The following is a 25586-nucleotide window of genomic DNA, read 5'->3' as shown; positions in this document are numbered from 1 at the left end:
AAATGATAAAAGCTTCAATCAGTAACAATAGCAGCAGGTAGCAAATGACACCCAATCCCAAAAAAAAAAAAAAAAAAGAAGCAAAACTCACCAATGTATGTAGGAGATTAGTCAAGATTAGTAACTGTGCTTGATAGTGAAGGTGATGTTCCTGAAGGTGAAGCTAACTTCGCTTCCAAAAAAGTTTCAAAACATTTTAGAACAATACTATATATTAAATTTCATTTAATGCACTAACAAGATATATTAAATACACATTATATATTAAATTTCAGTTAAAGCACTAGTTAATAAATTTTAAGAACATTACACTTTCCATAATCTTCAAATAGCGCAACCTCATCCGTGACTTGTCAGAGTGAAATTTGTAGTGAAAATTGAAGCCAATTTGAGTATATATGAGAGATTGTACCATCTCAGGGGCAAATGAACTACGGAATGGGTCTATTATACGTCCTCCCATAGTAAATGCCGACTCAAAAGCCACAGTAGAAATAGATACAACCAACATATCTCCTGCCAATCGAGATAGTATACTATACTTATTAGTATTATACTTCCACCAAGCCAGTATATTAAAGGTTTTGTCATTTCTCCTTTCACTATTCTCCATCAAGTATTTTGCAACCTCATCTACACACCCAACAGATTGTTTTCCTTGCCTAAAGGTCTTATATTGAGAGGCAATAAATCCGTCTAGATCATCATCATCATCATCAACATCAACATCAACACCTTCCATTCTTGATATCTCACTTGCACTTTATATAGATATATGATGAATGAGTTAAATTATTATACTCATACAGGTGTTCCAATACACCTTTCACAAGGTCAGTGATATCCTTAGCAACATTCTCTCCATACAAATTTAATAAACAATAATTCAAATAATCCAACTTCTTTTGAGAATCAAGCACCACAGCAACATACAAAAGCACATTTCCTTTCTTTGATGAATCCTCCCCGCTCCCCCAATACTTGTCAAACTTCTCTTTTATTGTTTTTGCCATTGAGTACAAAAAATAGTCCTCACTCCTAGAAAATAGATCTATCTTTCTTTTAATCATATATATCTTATCAAAGAAAGTATTTGATGTCACATACAAGGAACCCAAAAACCTCTTTGTGGCATTATAAAAAAGTTTCAAAAACTTAACAAATTTTCTACAAGTCTCCCAATCATCCTCATTTGGAGGTCTCCTATCATAGTCCTCATCCCGAAAGTGTAGAATATAATCAAAATCTTCATATTCCATCTGCTTGGATGTATGTTCAAACTTTTCAGCATTTTCCAACATTTTATAGGTGGAGTTCCATCTAGTGGCCACATCCAAACATAGAATATGCTTTGACTCTAATTTCATTTTCTCCAGACACCTCTTGAAGGTTTGTAACCTATTTGGAGAAGTTTTCACATATCTAATCACATGATGCACCCTATCAATTGACTTATTATGATTTTTTAAGCCATTAGTCACAATAAGATTCAGGATGTGAGCACAACACTTCATGTGAACAAATTCATTTCCCAAAACAGTACATTTTCACATATTAGTAGCTTTTTTCAAGTAACTAATGGCTACGTTATTTGAGGAAGCATTATCCACCGTCAAGGTGAAAATCCCCTCAATATTTGACGAATCCTCCCCGCTCCTCTAATACTTGTCAAACTTCTCTTTTATTGTTTTTGCCATTGAGTACAAAAAATGGTCCTCACTCCTAGAAAATAGATCTATCTTTCTTTTAATCATATATATCTAATCAAAAAATGCATTTGATATCACATACAAAGAACCCAAAAACCTCTTTGTGGCATTATAAAAAAGTTTCAAAAACTTAACAAATTTTCTACAAGTCTCCTAATCATCCTCATTTGGAGGTCTCCTATCATAGTCCTCATCCCGAAAGTGTAGAATATAATCAAAATCTTCATATTCCATCTGCTTGAATGCATATTCAAACTTTTCAGCATTTTCCAACATTTTATAGGTGGAGTTCCATCTAGTGGCCACATCCAAATATGCTTTGACTCTATTTTCAATTTCTCCCCACACCTCTTGAAGGTTTGTGACCCATTTGGAGAAGTTTTCACATATCTAACCACATGACACACCCTATCAATTGACTTATTATGATGTTTTAAGCCATCAGTCACAATAAGATTCAGGAAGTGAGCACAACACTTTACGTGAACAAATTCATTCCCCAAAACAATACATTTCCACATATTAGTAGCTTCTTTCAAGTAACTAATGGCTACGTTATTTGAGGAAGCATTATCCACCGTCAAGGTGAAAATCCCTTCAATATTCCACTCTTCTAAACAAGATTCAACCATTTTGCCAATGGTTTTCCCCTTATGGTTATCAACAATACAAAAATTCAAAATTCTTTTATATAGCTTCCAATCATCATCTATAAAATGACAAGTAAGACACATATAATTAAAATTTTGTATCGAAGTCCATGTGTCAGTGGTAAGGCAAAGCCTATGGCCTTTCAAGGCATTTCTCAACTTATCTTTCTCTTCAAAATAAATATGACTCACATCTTTAGGTATCGTGAAGCGAAATGGGATATTAAAATTAGGTTAGAAGACATTACAAAACCTTCTAAATCCTTGATTCTCTACAAACCTAAATGGAAGCTCATCTAATATTATCATCTCAGCAAGAACTTTTTTACCCATAACCTTCGTAAAAGTCCTAGGCACTAGATTTCCCTCCTCTACATTCTTGGACAATGGGTCTTGTCCATCATGCAATTCATTAAAAATATATTTAGGACAAATGGGTGTATGATTTTTTTAAATTATATGTCCCATAAATTTTACTATCAGCCATGTACTCCTTGCTACAATATATATATATATATATATCTATCTATCTATCTTGCCTTAGTTTTACCTTCCTCATCTATAAGCTTCTCAAAGTAGTCCCAAACCGATGATGGTGATTTTCTCTTATTAGGATTAGAAGAAGATATCACCTGCGGTGGATGAGGTCTCATAGTTGGTCTTGCAGTGGCAACATCAAGTTATGTAGGCTCTATTGAATTCATGACCTAGTACCACATAAAACAAATCAATCATTAAACAATGCATTCACAAAAGAAAAGCATAGAGATATGACATAATGCTCCAAACTTAAGCAATAGAAAATAAGGATTACCTATAATGCAAGTGGTCCAATCATTCATTTAAAGGCCATCAAGGAGATTATATTCATTTGTTTTTTCAAGAACAGAATAAGCAAAAATACCAAAACAAGATGATCAAAACCCAAAGCAGCTTCTTTTCAATAAGGTTCTTGAAAACCATGAGACCCACTTATTGAAACAATTCAATATGCAAAACCCTAACCTAAACAAAGCCTATTATCTACAAAACCATTTCTTTTCACTTCAGTTTTTCGTCCAATCATCCTCACACAAAAGAGAAAAAAAAATATACATGTATAAAAGCGTAATCATTTGTTTATAGTTCTATTAGAGAGAAATAGCAACTATTACAACCAAAGTAAAAAAAAAAAAAAAAAAATACAAATCCAATAAAATCACATTTACAATCCACACAACAATTTCATAAACAAATTATAGAAACATCAAACTGTAGCTCATCTTCAATATCAATAAAAATAAAGAATACCCAATTCATATAATCAAACAGAAAACCAAAATGTACAAAAATCCCAAAAGAGAATAGAAGAAAAAACATTTAAACAGAGCAAAAAAAAAAAAAAAAGCAGAGTATTAGCAAGAACAAAGTACATATCAGAGTTTACCTAGGACATATTAGAAAATAAAACCCAAAGGATATTCAGATCAAAAAATAATTGTACCTTAGAATCCAATCTGTTAAAGATTTTACTAAAACCAAATTGCTTTCCTCTTTGAGATAAATAAACCAATGAAAAAAAAAATTCCCAAAATCAAAGACTAAGACAAGGAAATTAAGAAGAAGAAAAAAACCCAACAAAGAGAAGGATGAGTGGATGACTTACACACGTAGAGAGAACTCAGTGAGAGAGGTAGAGGAGCAAAGCTCTTTATTTGAAAACCTTAAAAAAAAATTGAAATGGGTCCTTAAAAAAACTAGTTTTGCAACCTGTGAGTACGATTCAAGCCAAACCCACATCACAAAACGCAAGAAAATCAAACCTATACAAGATATTCACATAGAATAAAACCTAAAATCTGAAAGTATTAAAAACCCAACTAAATTAACAAAGAGAAGGATGACTTACACATGTAGAGATAGAAATGGGTGAGATTGAGACTTGGGAGAGTAGCTGAGGGAGGCAGAGAGAGACCAACAAAGAGTAGGATTTTTTCCCAAAAAAAAAAAAAAAAAAGGGGTTTAGAAGTAGCATATTTATAAGACCTGACGCCAACTCGAAACCGACCTGAACCCGAAAATAACCTAAAATTAAGGCCTAAAACCGAACCCGAATATTCTCAAACCTGCCCAAAACCTGTCAAGTAAGGTCGGGTTGTTGGGTAGGTCAGGTCCCTTGCTCAGTCATAATTAAAACTCATGAATACATTTCATCTTTAGTAACAACTAAAGCCCATGTGGAATAAAAATTCATGGCAATATATGGTAACTTTATCTATTTTGTAGGGCTCATAATGAAAAAGCAAAAGGATAGGCTCAAGCGGAGAGAACCATCAAGTTAGAGGCCCACCATAAACTCAGCCCTCATAGCCAAGTCCAACCTAAAATCTTAGAAAAAATTGCTCATGTGTGCAAACTGACCCAACTAGAGAACCCCTTTCAATTCTACCTTTCGCTGGAGAGCACTTCAAGAAGCAACCAAGCCCCCAAACCAAATTAGGAGCTAGCCACCTATCCCATCAGCCTCTCTACCATTGCCAATTCTGATGTGAACAGAACTAGAGGGTAGGCTAACACCAAAAGGCTTAAATGCAATAAATACCATTCTTCCTCCCTAAGTTTCAGTTACTACTGGAGGAAGCCATGACCAAATCATCTAAACCCCAACAAACTAGCTTTTGAAGTACTAAAAATTTCTAAAAACTAATTTATGAACCAAGTCCATGAATTCCAAAAAGGAAAATTTAAGGAAATGTGGTTTGGAGGGCATAAAAAGATCTCCAGTGGAGCTTCCTAAAGTAGGCTAAAAGCTTGACACCTGGCTTAGGGTGTTAGCTCCTACTCTTTGAAGCTCAAATCTTAGTTGTAGCAACCAAGTTCTAGCCACATGTCTATCTTGATCTTATTGGCTGAGATCAATCTCCAAATTCTAGCACTTAATGACATTACCCAAAAAAAGATAAAATGCCCAAAAAACAAATCACATTGTATACACTCAATTTTGTACTCATAATTTAACATTGGAAGGTAAACAAAATAACCATTCTAGGTACCCAAAAATCAAGGTTGCATATTAGAGATTAAGTCATTCACCATATATCATTAAAATGATCTTGAGATTCTAGTGATCACAATGATATGTTCGGTTTCCAAATCAAACGGTTGGATCGAAAGATATCATAAGATCAAGTTTTAACAATCTGCATGCATTCATTTGGGTGAAACTGATCACGCGTGATTAATTGAAATTAATTTTGATTGGTTAATAGTTAAAACTAATTAAATGAATTTTGTGATTGGTTAAGTATTTAAATTAAAGTGAGATCTGTTGCATGTGATTTAAACAAATAAGCTGATAATAGTTAAAGACTACAGATAATTAGATTTTTGGGATGAGTTTTATCAGGAATATAACTCTAAAATTTGTCCAAATACAATTTTAGAGTTGGAAAACACTTCAAAAATATGCTAATCAAGTAGCAATTTTCAGATTCACGTTCCAAGGCACTTTTGGCATAGTAAACTTTGAAATTCGGAGGAGGCTATTTCTGGCAAGGTTGTAGAGAATCAAATTTTCCTTCAGCTTTCAAAATTTCAACCTAATTCTTATGCAAATCTTTTTTTTTTTCTTTTTTCTTTTTTTAGGATTTTCCCCATACATTTTTTTGCTTATTTCTTAGCTGATCTAACTTGTTTTTCAAGCAACTAACACCTATAAATAGAGGAAACCTCTTAACATTCAATAGCCCTTCTCCCCTTAACGTTAAAGAAACTCTAGAAATTTGACTTTAAGATTTTAGTTTTTGTTAAGTAATAATTCTTTAGAACTCAAAGAGAGATCTAAAGTAATTCCCCCTTTAGAATTCATTCGTGCAATGATGCTTGTATAAATTTTATTTCTTTAGTAGCATGTATGTTTAATTGTGCATTCCATGTTAGCATGTAAATATCAATCTCTAGCATGATTTTTCTTTTCTTTAAGTCTTGATTCCATGATTAGAATACAATGATTATTTGATTCATATGCTTGAACAAGTAGATTTAGTGTTGTTCATAACATAAACATAATCTTAGATTTATGGTTATTTGTTATTAAACGTTTCAGATCTGCAATTTTCTCATTAAAAACTCATTCTTTTTATTGTCTAAATCAGATCTTCAGTTTTCTCATTAAAAACTCATTATTTTTCATCTCTAAATCAGATCTGAAATTTTCTCATTAAAAACTCATTCCTTTTCATGTCTAAATCAGATCTGCAATGTTCTCATTAATAAACTCATTATTTTTCATATCTAAATAAGATCTAAATTGTTCTTACCAAAACTCATAGATTTTTACATTAGAATCCAGATCTCCACTTTGTCATCAAAACACTTTTTTATTTATTTTGACATAATTAACCTCAAATCTACATATTTTTATTCAAAACATTGTTTTTCACATTAAACATTAGATTTGATTCTTTACATAGAGTAGAATATAGATCTAAGGTCTCTAAATAACATTTAGTCATAGATCTAAGAAAACTAACATAACATGTTGCATTTCATAATCTGTTGCATATCATTGGTCATGGGTATTTAAATGGTCATTTAGAGTCTAGAAGACCAGACTTTGTTTGAACAGAATGGGTGCCTAACACCTTTCTATTCTATAACCAAGCCCCTGAACCTAAGGTTTTGGTTCGTAAAGTAGTGTTTTATCATTTTCTTTTAGTAGATTTTATTAGGACCAAAATTTTGTATCTTTTTTACTTAGATTGTATTTAGGACCAAAGCAATGTAATACTTTACTCTATCAAATTGTATATGTGTTTCAATAAATGAAATCCGATGTTATTCAATATGAAATCTAGGAGTGCTTAAGTGTTTTTGCTCGCTTACATTAACTTAATAATAATGAGAAAAATAAATGATTTTTTATCATGTAAACACATTTATTAACTTATCAAATGTTACCACTAGAAGTCTATCATATTTACTACTAGATCATTTTCCTTTTGTATACTTGTTATAATGGGCCCACTTTTATATTAATAAACTATTGTGGAAATGCATTTTGGGTTTTGTTGTTGTTCTTGATGAGATGCAACCTACATAGCTAAGGATGAACCCATGCCATCACATGATACTGAAAGCCTTTGGGCCATGTCTTGAAGCCCAATGTTGAGTCTTGGATTTGACCTCCCTAAATATTTAACTGAGGGGATAATAATAATGGAGGAAATGCATAATTTTTATTATGCAAATACACTTATTAATTTGTCAAACATCTACTGCTAGACTATTTTTTAAGCACTTATCGTGGTGAACTATCCGTTGTGCTAGCTTATCTTTGCAAGAAGTATTTTTGAGGTCTTATCATGATTTTTGTTGGATGCAATCTGGACCTTGAGCAAAAATGAGTCTTTCACACTTCACCGATAGCCTTTGGGCTATACTCTAAGCCTAAAGTGGAGTCTCAATCTTGGCTTCCCAAATATCATATTGGCAACGAAAACACCCCCCCCCCCCCCGCCAAAAAAAAAAAAAAAATTAAACTAAAATCTGAAAAGAAAAAAAAATTGTAACAGGCAAGCCCACCAGGGAAAAAAAAAAAGCCCAATATATTGAAAACAGAAACCCATATATTCTCAAAAAAAAAAAAAAAAAAAAAAAAAAAAAAAACTGATCAGTGCAAGCCTAACAAACCCACGGATTCTCAACAAATATAATAATAAATAAAAAAAATTATAAACTTAATACGTATACCCATTACCCAATCATATTTTAAACTAAAACAATTCCTAACCTAAAAAGAACCTCACGTCCTTACTTCTCAGCAACAGCAGCAGCGACTCAGCAAAGCAACAATAGCAACACTGAACACGCAGTGCAGCTTTGCAACGGCGAGATCGGAGATTGACTTGGCCCAGATCGGAGATTGTGAGATCGGCGACGGCAAAAGCGAGATCGGGAAATAAGAACCTCAGCCTTCAACGTGTCGCGGCGGTGCCGCCCCTGACCTCAAGGTATTTCAGTTCTCTCTCCTTTTCCCTATCTCTCTCTCTCTCTCATACTCACAGTGGCGGAGCCACGTTTTTTTTTTGAATTTTTAGGAATGTAGCTTACGAGCTTGACAATTTCTTGTCTCAAATCTGTGTTCTGGGAAAGTATTAGGAGTAGGAAACTTATTTCTTCTTTTCTCTGAGTTGTTTTCTAAAGCCTTCTAGTGCTTCACGGATTTTTAAGGCCAAAAATACTTTATTATTTGCTCTAATCCTAGAGGACCACACATGTATGGTTTTAAAACTATACACTACAAAAGCAAAAGGTAATCTCAGTTACTTCAGCTAGGTACGTGGCTCATTGGCTTTCATTTTCTTGTCTGACTTGTGTTGTGAGTCTTTTCACTTAGACTTATTTTTTTGACAATATAAATTGCTTAGCTTTTGTCTTTTTGTGTAGATGTATGTTAATATAAAAATATGTAATTGTGTTGAAATTGATGATCGGCTCTTGTCTCTGATCGAATGACATTGCTTCTTCGGCCCGAACCAAGGAATCCCTTAGATATAATGCAAACTGGATCTTGTTCTATCGTTGATCAGAGATTTCTCTATGAACAATACGAATTGGAGTTTGAAGAAGAAGGGGAATGAGAAGGAGTCCTCGACCCGCAACAGATAGAGGAGGATTTATTCAATCACATAGTTTAGGCTCCTAGAATATGGCGCCCTTGGGCTTTCTATTTGATTGTATCGAAAGGCCCAATGAATTGGGATTTCCCTATTGGGCTAGGTCATTTCGGGGCAAGCGGATCATTTATGATGAAGAGGATGAGCTTCAAGAGAATGATTCGGTGTTCTTGCAGAGTGGAACTGTGCAGTACCAGACAAGAGATAGATCTTCCAAAGAACAAGGCTTTTTACTAATAAGCCAATTCATTTGGGACCCTGCGGATCCACTTTTTTTCCTATTCAAAGATCCGCCCTTTGTCTCTGTGTTTTCACATCGAGAATTCTTTGTAGATGAAGAGATGCCAAAGGGGCTTCTTACTTACCAAACAGACCTTCTTACATCTATATATAAACACTGGTTTATCAAGAATACGCAAGAAAAGCACTTCGAATTGTTGATTTATCGCCAGAGATGGCTTAGAACCAATAGTTCATTATCTAATGGAAAAGCCATCTTTTTTTCAACAATGTCTTTGTCATTTGATCCAATAGCGTTCCGTTAGATAGGAACAGATTTGATAAATACTGATAACTCTCGGATGGAGTATTTGGGGTGGATGGGGTTGTGGCATTGAATTGGGTAGTGGTCTGTGCTCCCTTAAAAGTTAAAAGTAAGTGAATACACATGCTTCTCCAAAAAAAAAAAAAAGTGAATACACATTATAATTTATAAAAGACACCCAAAAAAAAAAAAAAAAAAAAAAACTATGTTAAGTAGTTTTGCAGTGGGTTGAGACGGGTGGATGATGCATATTTTTTGTCTTTACATTGTGCAAAGCAAATTAGACTGTGGGATGTGTGCTATATTGCGTAATTTATGCTCTTTTAAGGATCACTCTAAAAAATATTTTTAGAACAGTCATTATTTACCAAAAAATCCGAAATAGACTGGAATAACCCAAAATTTTTTCCGAAGTAGAATAGGGTGGGTTATTGTTCTAGTTTGTTTACCGGCACGGTATTTTCCGGCTGTTACGGTCAGAACGGAATGAAATTAATAACATTGAATTAAATCTAATTACTTAAAGGCTAAAAAGAAATAAGATTGTGTAATTTATACTTCCTAAAAAACACCCTGAACAAATTTCCTAGAGTCGCCAATGCTTAGCTCACCAACTCTGTTATGATGATCAGCACTGCCATCTGTAGTTTTAACACTTCGGGAAGAGAGAAAATTATCTGTAGTTCTCGGTAATTCACCTACGTAATGAACCATTGATGGAAAAAAATAAATAAATCTACCTTTGCATGGTTTACCTACTGTGAATAATCAGTAACATTTGATATTTTCATAAGCATTAGGCATCAATAAGCATAACATGATAAATCATAAGACGTTCATATTTCTTATTATTTTGTAAATGGCATCATCTTTAACATACCGCGATGCTCATGTGCACTGTAAACTTTAGAAGGTATACGGTATAGCAGCCCAGTGAGTACAATATGGTGGAAGAAATATATTTTATTTAAATGCAAAACATAAATATCGATTAACGAGTCACGAGTCACGAGTCACGAGCAGATTGGTATAAAATTGGAATTGGCCCATCCATATATACCTACTGAGAATCAAAGCTCGATTAGCTCAAGTGGGTAGAGACTAATATCAATTTATATTGGGCTTGAGCCTTGAGCTTGTCTCAACCCCATTATCATGCCATCCCAGTTTCACATTTGTTGACTGTATTAATATACATATGGTTGATAATTATTAACTTAAATATAGTTTTAAGTTTAACCTTAATACGGATTATTTTCATTTTGATCCTTAAAATTTCAAATTTTACATTTTGATTCTTAATGCTAGGTTTCGTTTTCAAAAATGTCTTGCCATTTATCTGTTAAGTAGTCTCAAAAACATATGCTTACTCATTAAGGAATGTCACCAAATGCTTCGAAGAACAAAAAAAAAAAAGGTGTAAATCTAAAAGTGACATCATAGTAGACTGTGGCATAAAAGAAAAGAACAAAAGTAAATAAAGTTGGTTATATCAAATGGGTGAAAATCAACCCAAGAGTAGCAGCTAGGATGGAAAGAATTTTCTTCTCTATCTAATTTTGGTTATCGATTTAGATTCCCACCATCTTCTCAATCAAACATTTGGTTTCCTCATTTCTTAATCAAATTGCGTCCCTTACACTCTCTTACTCACCATCTCGTTATCAATTAATTGTTAGTTTATAGAGTACTTTCAATTGCTTTGTTATGGTACTTACTTTTCTTTTGGATGCGCAAGAAGATCACAAATTTGGCTGGTGTGGTTGTCGGTAGCGGTGGCATGTGCTGGTGGAGGTATATCAAAATTAAAGCGTCAAGATTTTCATTAGGGAGGGGTCTAATACAGTGAACAATGGTCTAAGGTTGCTCGAGAATTATGATTATAGTAGGTATGAAAGGGTCAAAAGTTTTTTTTTTTTTTGGAGAAAAAAGTATATTTTAGTTGTAATTACTGCTAGAGCATAAAACATATATTGTGTAAAAAAAAAAATCATTTTGAAAGTTGAGATCTAACCAAGTATTTCTATTCTCTCCCCCTACTTAAAATGTGTATAAGGAAAAAAATAACTTAAAATTAAAATGGCTAAATGTCCTTTAAATATTAATATTTTATGCCTAATTGTAATTGAAAGTTGAAAGTTGAACTTGAAACCCCATGATTCAGCTATTTGGGAGGCGGCAGGCAAGAAAGTGGACAAACCGCCCAGGCCCTTCATGTATAAAAATTTGTTGACTTTTTATACCGTTATAGTATTGGTCGGTCGCGGGTGAGCACTGCACACGCTCTTTTTTAGTAAAAAAAAAAAAAAAATCATTCAAACATCTGATTTAACTACTATTTAAAACATCTGGTTATAGTTATAAGAGATTTCTTCTGTTTGGATTTTAGTACTTTTGTATGTCAAAAGTACCATCAAATTCATATGCTTTTACAATTTTTTTTTTAATTTTATAAGAAACTTATAATTTTATTAAGAAGAGGATAAAAATAATATATCTTGAATCAAAACTGATTCAATGATAGGGGGATTTTCCTCAATCCATGTATCATAACCATCAACGTTCTTAGCATATTTGTGCTATGAGATGTGTCGGACGATTCCCTTATCTTCTAACATGTACTATCTTTGCATCTCTGAAGTCATTCATTCGATGTCGAATGCCATCAATAATATTGCTTGTAGTCACTGGAGCTTCACAAGTCCCGTTCAAGGCTTCAGCTACAATCGGANAAGTAGTCTCAAAAACATATGCTTACTTATTAAGGAATGTCACCAAATGCTTCGAAGAACAAAAAAAAAAAAGGTGTAAATCTAAAAGTGACATCATAGTAGACTGTGGCATAAAAGAAAAGAACAAAAGTAAATAAAGTTGGTTATATCAAATGGGTGAAAATCAACCCAAGAGTAGCAGCTAGGATGGAAAGAATTTTCTTCTCTATCTAATTTTGGTTATCGATTTAGATTCCCACCATCTTCTCAATCAAACATTTGGTTTCCTCATTTCTTAATCAAATTGCGTCCCTTACACTCTCTTACTCACCATCTCGTTATCAATTAATTGTTAGTTTATAGAGTACTTTCAATTGCTTTGTTATGGTACTTACTTTTCTTTTGGATGCGCAAGAAGATCACAAATTTGGCTGGTGTGGTTGTCGGTAGCGGTGGCATGTGCTGGTGGAGGTATATCAAAATTAAAGCGTCAAGATTTTCATTAGGGAGGGGTCTAATACAGTGAACAATGGTCTAAGGTTGCTCGAGAATTATGATTATAGTAGGTATGAAAGGGTCAAAAGTTTTTTTTTTTTTTGGAGAAAAAAGTATATTTTAGTTGTAATTACTGCTAGAGCATAAAACATATATTGTGTAAAAAAAAAAATCATTTTGAAAGTTGAGATCTAACCAAGTATTTCTATTCTCTCCCCCTACTTAAAATGTGTATAAGGAAAAAAATAACTTAAAATTAAAATGGCTAAATGTCCTTTAAATATTAATATTTTATGCCTAATTGTAATTGAAAGTTGAAAGTTGAACTTGAAACCCCATGATTCAGCTATTTGGGAGGCGGCAGGCAAGAAAGTGGACAAACCGCCCAGGCCCTTCATGTATAAAAATTTGTTGACTTTTTATACCGTTATAGTATTGGTCGGTCGCGGGTGAGCACTGCACACGCTCTTTTTTAGTAAAAAAAAAAAAAAAATCATTCAAACATCTGATTTAACTACTATTTAAAACATCTGGTTATAGTTATAAGAGATTTCTTCTGTTTGGATTTTAGTACTTTTGTATGTCAAAAGTACCATCAAATTCATATGCTTTTACAATTTTTTTTTTAATTTTATAAGAAACTTATAATTTTATTAAGAAGAGGATAAAAATAATATATCTTGAATCAAAACTGATTCAATGATAGGGGGATTTTCCTCAATCCATGTATCATAACCATCAACGTTCTTAGCATATTTGTGCTATGAGATGTGTCGGACGATTCCCTTATCTTCTAACATGTACTATCTTTGCATCTCTGAAGTCATTCATTCGATGTCGAATGCCATCAATAATATTGCTTGTAGTCACTGGAGCTTCACAAGTCCCGTTCAAGGCTTCAGCTACAATCGGGGAGTCACATTCAAACACGACCTCACGAACTCCCACATTCCATGCAAAAATCACCCCCTCCTCAATTGTCTTTGCTTCGCTTTCCAATGGTCCTAGTGGACAAGGTATCTTCATGCTTATGGCAATCGTGACCCTCCTTGCATTATCCCTGATGACTATTCCAACTCCAGAGCAATGGGTTGTGGAGAATGTGGCACCCTCGACATTAATCTTGTACCATGGGAGAGCGGGAGGAATCCAAGTTGCTTCCTCCCTAGACGAAAGATGTGGCAATTTAAAATTGGCAATTTGAAACTCCTCTAACAAGAACTTGGTCTTCTGAGCTATCACTAAACTCTGAAGCCGAGATCAACCTTGGCGACATTCATTGCAGCTAAACCACAAGCACCAAGCCACCATGACAATTAGCTCAAGTATTTCATCCCTGAATTGCCTAACATGCAATTCAAAAGTTAAATTTTCAAATTTTGTAGCCATCTTAATTATTTTAGTGAGAGTTGTAGTCTTAGCTCTTAGGCTACAACTAAGTTTGTAGTCAAACTTTGTCCTTAAATTTTGGTTCCCTTAGCAATATATTAGGACCTTACAAATAAAAAGAAAATGCCCAAAACTTTTTTTATTAAACTAAAAATTTGAAAGATGTGTAGTTTGCAACATTAATAATGAGAATACCATGAAACGATTTCAAAATTAGAAAACTTGTAGAAGGAAATTGCAAAACTTTATGTATTTGCTTTTTTCTTTTTCTTTTTTTTTTTTTTGTCAATAGATGAAGTTATCTTTTTATTAGATTTTATATAATTTAAATTTCTTAATGACCACTCTAGAAAAAATTCCTAGAGCCATCATTGATAGGGACCTACTTTTTTCTATTTTACACAACCACTTTAAAAAAATACATACATCAGATTATCTATTCAAACATTCTATTTTATTTAAATAATCATTTTTCATTCTTTTTTTTATTATTATCTTCACACACACTTATTATTATCTTCACACACACACACACACACACAGATATATATATATATATATATAGAGAGAGAGAGAGAGAGAGAGAGAGAGAGAGAGAGAGAGAGAGAGAGAGAGAGAGAGAGAGAGAGAGAGAGAGAGAGAGAGGAATTTGATGAGGTGAGAGAATTTTAAAAAAATAATAATGATATACAAAGCTACAGTTAATGTGTATATTTACACATTTAATTTAGTAATTTTGCAAATTTACACATCTTTAGCTTGACTAATATGGGTATTTCGGGGGTTAAATGAGTAAATTTGACACATTTTTCTGTTAGCGTACTGATGCAAATGCTCAATGTACACATCAAACATTTTATTAATATGCCATGATAGGAAGGAAACTTACTACAAAAGCCTTTTAATCACAATGGTCTATTTTTTGTTGGTTTAAGTTAGCCCAAATGGTAATGTTTCTTGTCCCTTGAATAGACTTGAATTTCAATCCTATTTACCCTCAAAAACTAATTGATGTGTTAATCAAATGATAGAAAATATTCATTATAAAACGAAGATCACACACTTATATTTAATCATATTTATATAATAATAAAAATTGTGTGTGTGTGTGTGATTACTGATTTTTGGTAATTAGGCTTCAAGGACCATTTAAGCATATATGCAGCACACAACATAACTGACATAAGTAGTGTCGCCCGTTGAAAATGAAACAAATAAATTTTTTTTTTATTTTTATTTGAGGGTGTTCCTAATTTTTTTTTAAAGGGTAAACAAATAAAAAAAATTTAATTATTATATATAATTTTTTTTTTCAGGTCAAGGTGTTCCTGGGAACACCCTGACATGAACGTGGCGTCGCCACTGGGCTAAGGTGCATGAGACAAGCAGCAGCAAGTGCAGCACCTGATGAGCAAAGGTGCATAAGCCAAGCAACAAGGATAGCATCAGAGCCAACCTGGGTTAGCTCAGACTTTCTAGAAGTAATTGAAGAAGTTCCTTATCATTAGCTATTCATCCAGAGCTTTGAGGAGTTAGTACCACGAAATTAGGCAGTTAAAGAGTTTGTTATTTCTGGATGCCACGTGTACAGTTTAGATGGTTCTAGTAAGAGTTTTAGTGCCAGATTAGGAAGTTAGTTATTTTGCTTGGTTTGAACTGTACATAAGCAGGATTAGGCTATGTATTTCAATTCAATTGATTGTAAGACTCTTTTCTTGATCAATAAAATTCTCTCAGTTTTATTTAGATTCCTCTAAGAATTTTATATGGTATCAGAGCAGCTAGCACAGTTCTTACTGATCTCCTAGCTTTATTTCTTTGATTCTAGAAGTTTCTTCTATCTCCAAACATAAATTTTCCTGAGAAAATTTCTCATTTTTCTCTTCGATTCAAAGAATCTTGATCTTCTTGTGTTAGTCAAGAGAATTTCTTCTCAGAAAGTTTCTTACTTTCTTCCAATTCTATCAATTTTCCCAATTAAGGTTCCATTGAAGCTTGTGAAGATCATCAATGGCCTCTGATGAAGCAAGTAATCACTCAAATCCTAATCACACTCAATCTACACAACTAGGCTCAAGTTCTAATATTGAGCCTAATTCTCCCAATCCATTCTTGCTTAGTGCTATAGCGAGAATCTAGGCAATATTTTGGTTACTCAACCATTACTTGGGATGAAGAACTATCAATCTTGGTCTAGGACTATGGTTTTAGCTCTCACTGACAAGAAGAAGATAGGCTTTGTGAATGGAAAAATTACAATGCCCGATGTTGATTCTCCTTTGTATGAAGATTGGGAAAGTTGCAATACAATGGTTCTTTCTTGGTTGATCAATTCCATGCATGTTGATGTTTCTGGCAGCATCATGTATTGTGAAACAGCAAGGTAGATGTGGATTGAGCAGCAGAATCTCTTTTCTCAGAGCAATGGTCCCAAAATCTACAATTTACAGAGAGAAATTTCACATATTTCTCAAAAACCAAATGTTAGTAACTGAGTATTACTCCAAGTTCAAGAAGCTTTGGGATCAATTACTCAATTATGAACCATTACCAGCATGTACTTGTAGAGCAATGAAGACTCTGAGTGTTGCAAACGAGAAGGCCTATGTTATGAGGTTCTTGATGGGGCTGAACAAGAATTTTGAGACTGTAAGGAGTCAGATTCTCATGTCTGAGCCTTTTCCCTTAATCAGCAAGGTGTATGCTTTGACTCTTCAAGAAGAGTCACATAAGAGCATTGGACATGGTACTTCCTTCACACTAAGACCCGATTCAGTTGCAATGTAGGCCAACACCAAAGGTAACTCTAGTAACAAACATATGCCCAAAGCAATGTTGCTAAGGTCACTTCAACTACATCCGTTCAATGTCCTATTTCTAAGGCACATAGTGAACAGCTATTAGCCCTTTTCAACACTGGAGCTAGTTTTGGTAACAGTCATCATGCTACATCTGTAAGTGCAAGTGATGGTGTTTCTAGCTTAATTTTTGGAGCTTCTAGTGTGTCTGCTGCTGCTGGTGTGGGTTCCACTTCTTCCCAACCATTAGCTAATACCAATTTCATTGAAACTATGTCAGGTATCATTCCCAATTTATCTTTCACACCTACCTTAAAACATTCAATTTTCTCTGCTAAAATAGTGAATAGAAAAGTTTTTCATACCATTGATTGGGTCATAAACATAGGGGCCACTGATCATATGATACATTCTATTTCATGTTTCACTTCAATCACTGCTACCTTGAATACTCATGTCAATCTGCCCAATGGTGAAGTTGCTTTAGTCACACACATAGGAACTGTCAAAATTTCAGAAAAACTCACCCTTTATAATGTTCTATGTGTTCCTTCTTTTATTTTCAACCTCATTTCAATCAGTCAGTTAGCTAAATCCATTTTATGTTGTCTTATATTCTTTGGAAATCTGTGCTTTATCTAGGACCTTACTTTTTGGAGCACACTTGGTCTGGGTAAGGAATGCAATGGTCTTTACTTGTTGGAAGAGAGCAAATCAACTTCACCTTCCATTTTTGCAGGTCTTTCTGTAAATAAAATTCCACCACATGTGTGGCACTCCAAATTGGCTTTAATGAAGAATAATGGTGTACCCCTTTTCAATTTTTTTGAATCTTTTACTTGTGAAATCTTCAGCTGCTCCCAAGGTCTACAAGTTGGTTAAATCTCTCTATGGCTTAAGGCAAGCCTCTAGGTAGTAGTATACAAAGCTGTTAGCCATAATCATGCAGCTTGGGTTTGTTCAGTCTCAAGCAGATCACTCATTGTTTGTTTATAGTAAAGGATCCTTGTTTACTACATTGCTAGTCTATGTTGATGATATGATAATCACAGGCAATGACCTTGCTTGTGTTGCTTCTCTAAAGTCAATCTTAGATCAGAAGTTTGGAATCAAGGACCTTGGCTCACTCAAGTATTTCTTGGGATTAGAAATTGCAAGGAATAAGACAGGAATTAGCTTGAATTAGAGGAAGTATGCTTTTGAGGTTCTTAAGGAGATAGGAATGACAAGTTGTAAGCTAGTCCAATCACCAATGGAACAACAATTGAAGATATCTAAAGGCAATGGAGAGTTGCTTCCAAATCCAGGTTAATATAGGATACTTATTAGGACGTTGATGTATCTGACCTTGAGTAAACCTGATATCACATATGCAGTGCATAGGCTTAGCCAGTTTTTGGCACAACCTAGAGTACCACATATGAAGGTAGCAACTAGGATACTTCAATACATTAAGGGTACACCAGGGCAAGAAGTTTTCTTTCCTGTGAATTTTGATTTGCACTTAAAAGCTTATCGTGATGCAGATTGGTCAGGTTGCCCTAATACAAGGAAGTCTCTTACAAGTTACTATGTGTTTCTAGGTGATGCTTTGATTTCTTGGAGGTCCAAAAAGCGAAGCATAATGTCTAGGTCCAGTGCAGAGGCAGAATATAGGTCTATGGCTGCAACAACTTGTGAATTGACTTGGCTTTTATACTTGCTGAAGGATTTACATGCTGAACATGACAAACCTATGTTAATGTACTGTTAACCAGGCTGCACTCCATATTGCTACTAATCCAATGTTCCATGAAAGATCAAAACACATAGAAGCTGATTGTTACATTTTGAGGAATAGAATTTTGGATGGTACAATCAAAACCTTTTATGTGTCAACTAAAAATCAGCTAGCAGATGTATTCACTAAGGCCCTTGGGATAGAAGACTACTTGAGGCTGATTAAGAAGTTAAGCATCATTAATATCTTTGCTCATATTGTAGAATATCCCCAGACTACTGCACTAAGTCAAGAAGCAAGAGCTCTGCTCTTGAGGGGGAGTGTTAACACTACAGATGGCAGTGCTGATCATCATAACAAAGTTGGTGAGTTAAGGTACGTGAGACAAGCAGCAGCAAGTGCAGCACCTGATGAGCAAAGGTGCACAAGACAAGCAACAAGGATAGTATTAGAGCCTACCTAGGTTAGCTCAGATCTTCTAGAAGTAATTGAAGAAGTTCCCTATCATGAGCTATTCATCCAGAGCTTTGAGGAGTTAGTTCCACGAAATTAGGCAGTTAAAGAGTTTGTTATTTCTGGATGCCACGTGTACAGTTTAGATGGTTCTAGTAACAGTTTTAGCGCCAGATTAGGAAGTTAGTTATTTTGCTTGGTTTGAACTGTATATAAGTAGCATTAGGCTATGTATTTCAATTCAATTGATTGTAAGACTCTTTTCTTGATCAATAAAATTCTCTTAGTTTTATTTAGATTCCTCTAAGAATTTTACACAAAGTAAACCTCCCATCAACACATAAGAAAATTAAGGAACTATTATATGTTAATGTGCAAAAAAATAAAAAATAAAAAGTCTATAGAAAATTTTTTAACCTAATTTTGATATTCACTGAATATGAGTTGAGTGTTGAGATAATTATAAGATATACCGTGCTCAACTTAGAAAAATACTTGTTTAAAATTTTTTTATATATAAATGAAATTATATATATATATATATATATATTCGTTTATTTAACAAAAAAATCAAGCTTAATTCTGAGTGTTTTTGGACTAAGCTTAATCATGAGTTTAGATATAATTATTAAAAAAATCAAGTTCAAGTATAAGAATATGTTATTGAACAAAATTGTGAGTATGAACTTGATTTATTAAATGTTTAACAAACAGTTACGGAAAAAAAGAATTAAAAAAAATATATTTAAGGGAACAATAAATCGGTGAGAATATCCTTGTGATAAAAATAGTCTAAATAATAATAGTAATAGTAAACACCTAAAGGATTTGAGAAGTCCACACTTTTTTTTGGCACCTACTATGTGATAAAGAAATGGTAGTTGTCTGTCGCGGCTACATATGATTTAAATTTGATGGTGAACATGCCCAGTCCGTGATAATATTTGTTGTGCCATAATGGGTGGTCCGTAATCCGGCTTCTGTTGCCTGTGGAGCTTTAATATCAACTGAGTTTGGCCTAATTTATCTGGCAAAAGAGTAGCAGCACCTTAACTTTAAGAAGTTGGATTTTCTATTTTTCCTCTTCACTCTTGTATATTTTCCACATCCAGTTATCTACTTTCTCTCTCCATTCTATTAAAATACTATATATATATATATTTTATTTATTTATTTCCATGCTTCTCTCTTTCTTAACTAAAAACAAAAACATTCACTGCAAATTTGAAACCAAAAATAGAATAGTAAACGAGCCAAATTTTGTCGAGTAGTGAGTATTTAAGCTTGAATCGAGTTTGAACCAAGCCTATAAATGACATTTAAGCTTGAGTCATCAAAAAGTCTAAAAGCTGGAGCTCGGTTTGATTTTTTTTGTTTTTTGTTTTGCTTGACTTGGACAACACCACCTAGCACTGTTTCTAGCTAGAACGCTTGTCAACACTGGAACTTTGGGCTGCCAATGCTCCAAAAACAGCTTCTGAATGCTTCTGATAATTTGACCCTCCATTGGAAGAGATTTCTCATTAATTGCTTTGTTTCTCCACATCCAAATCAAATCTAAAGCTAGAGCACCAAATAACAGGAATTCATTTCTTTGCTCTTTATCCAGCTGGAGAAATGGAGGAGGATCTATAAGTAACTCAATCAAAAGCTTGATAATGTGCTTGTGTTGGATTTCAAATTCAAAAGCTTGATATTGAACTTGAGCTCGGCTTGACTAATGAATCAAACTGATTCATTAGTCAAGCCGAGCTCAAGTTCAATATCAAGCTTTTGAATTTGAAATCCAACACAAGTACGTTATCAAATTCATATAAAGTCTATATGTCTTGAATGAGTAAATCATAATTCTCAATTACTTCAAAGTTTAAGTAGGATATGAGTTTAATTGTTAAGCTCATATCAAACTTATTTCCAAGCTCATAAGAAGAGTTTAGACTCAACTTGCTTTGTATCGAGCCCTAATGTTCATGAACCTGTTTGTAAACAATTTTATTTTTTGCTTGGACTTTGGCTTGTTTATTAAACAAACCAAAAATTAAGACTTACACTTGGCTTATTTATAAGCAAATGAGCTAAGTCGATTTGCTGTAAGAGCCAAAATCATTACAATTTACAAAAGTCACCATAAAGCCAAAAATCTCATTCTTAAACATTAATAGCTCCGCCCCTACCAAACTTGGCTGTCTCAAATTCTCAATAATGAGAAAATCAACCGCCCCCACTATCGTCAAACTCGTCATGATTGTGGTCATGAAACGTCCACTGTAATATTGGATTTTTTTTTTTTTTTTAAGTTTATAAGCAAAATTTTAATTGGACTAGCCAGATGGAGATGGCTAGTCCACTTAAAAAAAAGGGGAAAGCGACAACCTTAACCAAACACATTATGATACTTTTATTTATTTTTTATTTTTTTATCATTGAACATGTCACTTTTTGTGGCAGTTATTCCCTCAACCTCGAGTATTGTTAAAGCAAACGAACTAATTAACAGAAACTTTCAGAAGTCCCTTCGAAGAAAACCACCATGATGTGGGATTATTTTGTTTTACAACAAAAAGGGACATCTTGCTCATCTTATTATGCAGTACATGAAGTAATATCAATATCCCACTTGCAAATATTCTGTATCAATGAGGGAGATAACTCAGGAACCATGTTCCATAGAACATCATAAACTACAATGTTCCTTCCCCCCCTCAAAAATATAATAATTATAGATCCAACCCCCTTATAAATTATAAATCAAACAGAATGCATTTTGAATAATGGTAAATCACATTCTCATACATAAATTCCAAAACAAATTATGTTCAAAAAATGGTTTCATATGAAAGCAAATGAACCAAATCCGAATATACCCCCTTAATAAAAATGAATTGATTCAACAAATCCTCCCTCACAAGAACAAGACCAGCACACCTGAAAGTGCCAAAACCAACTGACTCCAAATCCCCCAGCTGATCATTTTATATGAAGAATTGCTTGGTGAAGATGTTGTAGATGCCTTGCCTCCACTGGTTGTCCCAGATGGAGTATCTGCAGCAGGTGCAATGTCTGGAGACGGTGCTGGAGCCGGGGTTGGAGGGATGTCTGTGCCGAAGATTGCCTCAGGGAGGAGGACCTTATCAACTTGGTAAATTGCAACAGGGTCAGTGGAATGCACACTACTGCTCACCTTGGTGTTTGACCATCCTGAACTAATTTTTGCTACCCCGGATACATCGGTGAAGTTCAATGTGTATTGCCCACCGGCAAAGGTAGGTACAGGACTCAATTGGGAAAGGTTCTTGAAGTCAGCTAAGCTGTAGAAATGGGGCAAGCCATGGAAGAGCAAGAGTGATTTAAGCTGGTCTTGAGTGAGATTGGATAGAGAAGGCTTCTTAAGAGATGAGAAGGCACTATCTGTTGGTACAAATATGGTAACACCTTCCTGAGTGTTGTTGGCTTGGTTTTGGAAGGTATCTATGACTTTGGTGGACTGCAGGTAGGTAAGGAAGGTTTGGAATGGACCAGCCACAGTGAGCAAATCTGTGAGGTTGACATACTCTGGTGCCGGTGCTGGTGCTGGGCTTGGGATTGGGGTTGGGCTTATTGAGGGAGATTTAGCAGTCTGAGCATAAGCTGTTGAAGTACACAGAAGAAGCAGGGCACTGCAGACAATAAAAATCATTGGAGATTCCATGTTTTTCATAGATCTTATCTTGCTTCCTGATGTGACCGGACTCCCCAAATTCCTGCAGTAATTAAAACCAATGAGTAAATGGATTTTAGCCTATTAGCACAAAACCAGTGGTCCAAATTCATTTAAACAACAATGTGAGTTAAAATTCTTCCAAATTCACTCCAGGATCAAAACCCCATTTCCAAAACCAGATTAAAAAAAGAACCCAACTTTATTGGGAGAAATATACTCCACACAAAAAACCCAACTCAAGAGACCACTACAGGAACCAGAAAAAGCCCAGATGCAAAATAAGCATCACTAGTAAGCGAATTCCAGATCTTAATCAGCTCATCAAGAAATTTTAGTACTAACAAGAAGGGGGAAAAAATGATAGAATGATAATAAAAGCAGCAGAGGAAGCTCATAAAGAGTAAAGAAAGCTCAAATGAAGGTCTAAGAAGGTACATTAAAATTAAATCTGATAGAAAAGGATGCAATGACAGCTGAAATTGGAATGTGGAGACAATGGACACATGAATTGCAATCAAAGATCTATCGATAAGTGAGCCATTTTCTTGTATGGGAACACTCCTACAAAATACCAGACTAGCTATTCCCAGAAGATCAAATATCACTTTCAAGAACTTGGATCAAAATCCCATTTCAGTGTATATTACTTTTCCTAGTCTTTTCTTTTCCCTAAAAAATATGCATGTATGCCCTAGAAGTTTTCTCAGTAAAACGAGTCAACAAATATTTTGAAACAACAAGTGAAGTCCACAGCAACAAAATGTAAGATCTAGATCGGCTCAGAATATCACCCTTAAATATAAAAACATACCCATTATAAAAAAAAAAAAAAATATATATATATATATATAAGGCAATAAATTAGTAAATCTCAAAATGTTAATTGAGAGACATAAGACATGAAACTGAAAGAACCATAACAAAGAGGTGCAATGAGAGCATAGATGGAGGGAGGGACACCGACCTGACCAAGAGGAATTCAGAGAGAGAGAGAGAGAGAGAGAGAGAGAGGCGGTAGCAGTGATGACAGTGCAATGAAGATTGAATGTGATGAGTCTATATAAAGATGGATTAATTAATGGGAATTGTGGTGGTACCAGCTGGTGCTGAACAATTACAAATATAAAGGGTAGGGACAAGGACAGAGTAACATGAGATGAGATGAGATGAGAGGGCTACTTCTGGAGTAAATACCCCAAAACAAAACAAAATATATGAAGCAATGGTTTTTGGTTTGTTCCGTTCCTCGAAGATTCTAAAATATTTAATCGGTAGACTTTATTGGAAAGACCTTTCTCACACGTAAAGTAAAAGAGTCTATCCTATGTATTTTGTATATGTAGGGTGGGCTTTCTAAATCACCGCAACCACAGCAACTAATTCCATTTTTTATTACTCCACACACCAGCCATTGCTGCACTCTACCCCCATCAATATCATTATCTCCCTTAATTTCTCATCAATTTATCATCTCATGATTATTTACTGGACATTCGATGATTGCCATTGCATATATATGCTACGCGCTTTGGTATGTATTATGGAATGGTAGTCACTCTTCCGCAAATTTTCCTATATCCCATTAAAAATATATATATTAAATTTAGATAGCATATTAGAGAAATAACTATCTAATATATATATATATATATTTTAAGAAATACACTCATATATATATATATATATATATTTTTTTTTTTAAGAAATACACTCATTTTAAGTTGCGATACAATACATAGCATCTTGCAAAACCGAAGATGCAAAGAAAGGTGGACATTCTTCCATCTAAGTTACAAAAGAGTCCATATTATTTGCAAAAGCAGCTTAAGTATGATATGTGGGTATCACAAAACTAAGATCCACATCTAAGTTACAAAACACCAAATATCATCTCTTATTAGAGATCATGTTACTCCTTTACACATTATATATATACCAATAATGGGGGAAGGGACGCACAGCTGAAGAAATGGAAGCACAATAATAAATATGTTGAAAGTAAAGTAAGCAAAGTAAAACCCGCCAAGAAGGCAGTATTGCAAGTATGATCAAAATAATTTAAAGCAATAGTAAGGCAGTAGAACCAGCCAAGTAGTATATAATTAAAATTTAGAACAGTCAAAGATGGCGATAACAATAAGTAGTATATTAAATTAAAAGTTGAAAATACTTATTATTGAAAGTAGAATAAAACACTTACAACAGATAGTAATAGTTACAAGATCTCAACAAAATATGTTAACAGTTATAAAGCTTGTACTAGTTCTACTTACAAGGATTGTAAGGAAATAGTAGTAATAGGGAACTCTTTCACTTAAAGGAAGGCTTCTAAAAGAAATAAGGTTTTTCCAGAAGAGAATTATGTCTTAACTTAAGGGACAACCTTCCTTAAATAGGCAAAAAGTCATAGTGAACAGTGTCATCAACAGTAATTTGTGAACAGTAATCCGTGAACATTAATTTTGAATAGTAAATGTGGGGGGGGGGGGGGGGGGGGGAAGGCCCAATCTAACGTAGTGGGCCTAGAGCCCCATGTGAGGGTTACTGTGCATCCGAAGAGAAGGAAGTGGTAAGGGCAAGGCCCATCTAGAAGAAGGATCCCCTGAAAAGAAAAATGGTTACAATCCGAGGAGATCGTCGTCCGTCCGAAGAGATTTTATTCCTCGGACGCGAATAAGTACGGATCAATAGAACGTATAAAAGGTCAGAATGATATTCCGAGCATTCCTACTGATCAAGATAAGCTCTGACTATATTTGGA

The 25586-nt window shown here is 34.2% G+C and overlaps 1 protein-coding gene and 1 long non-coding RNA gene across 2 annotated transcripts; one reads left to right on the top strand and one right to left on the bottom strand.

The window, feature by feature from the left end:
• The first annotated feature begins 7878 nt into the window (after positions 1–7878).
• Positions 7879–9525, top strand: LOC136070643 (uncharacterized). Its single transcript, XR_010631884.1, has 2 exons — positions 7879–8349; positions 8891–9525. It is a non-coding gene; the product is annotated as an uncharacterized LOC136070643 (long non-coding RNA).
• Positions 9526–21866: 12341 nt separating this feature from the next.
• Positions 21867–24016, bottom strand: LOC111999980 (fasciclin-like arabinogalactan protein 7). Its single transcript, XM_024032084.2, has 2 exons — positions 23790–24016; positions 21867–22865 (listed from the first exon to the last, which is right to left on the bottom strand). The coding sequence occupies exon 2, from the start codon at positions 22820–22822 to the stop codon at positions 22028–22030; it is 795 nt and encodes a 264-aa protein (XP_023887852.1). The 5' UTR covers positions 22823–22865; positions 23790–24016; the 3' UTR covers positions 21867–22027.
• Positions 24017–25586: the final 1570 nt, after the last annotated feature.

Source organism: Quercus suber, unplaced genomic scaffold (genome assembly GCF_002906115.3).
Source record: "Quercus suber isolate HL8 unplaced genomic scaffold, Cork oak 2.0 scaffold_249, whole genome shotgun sequence".
In the NCBI taxonomy this organism is placed as follows: domain Eukaryota; kingdom Viridiplantae; phylum Streptophyta; class Magnoliopsida; order Fagales; family Fagaceae; genus Quercus; species Quercus suber.
Note: the sequence above shows the minus strand (reverse complement) of the source record. Positions and strands in the feature narration are given on the sequence as shown.

Coding starts and splice junctions, on each gene's coding strand:
- LOC111999980 (XM_024032084.2), bottom strand. CDS start 22,822: ATGAAAAACATGGAATCTCCAATGATTTTTATTGTCTGCAGTGCCCTG.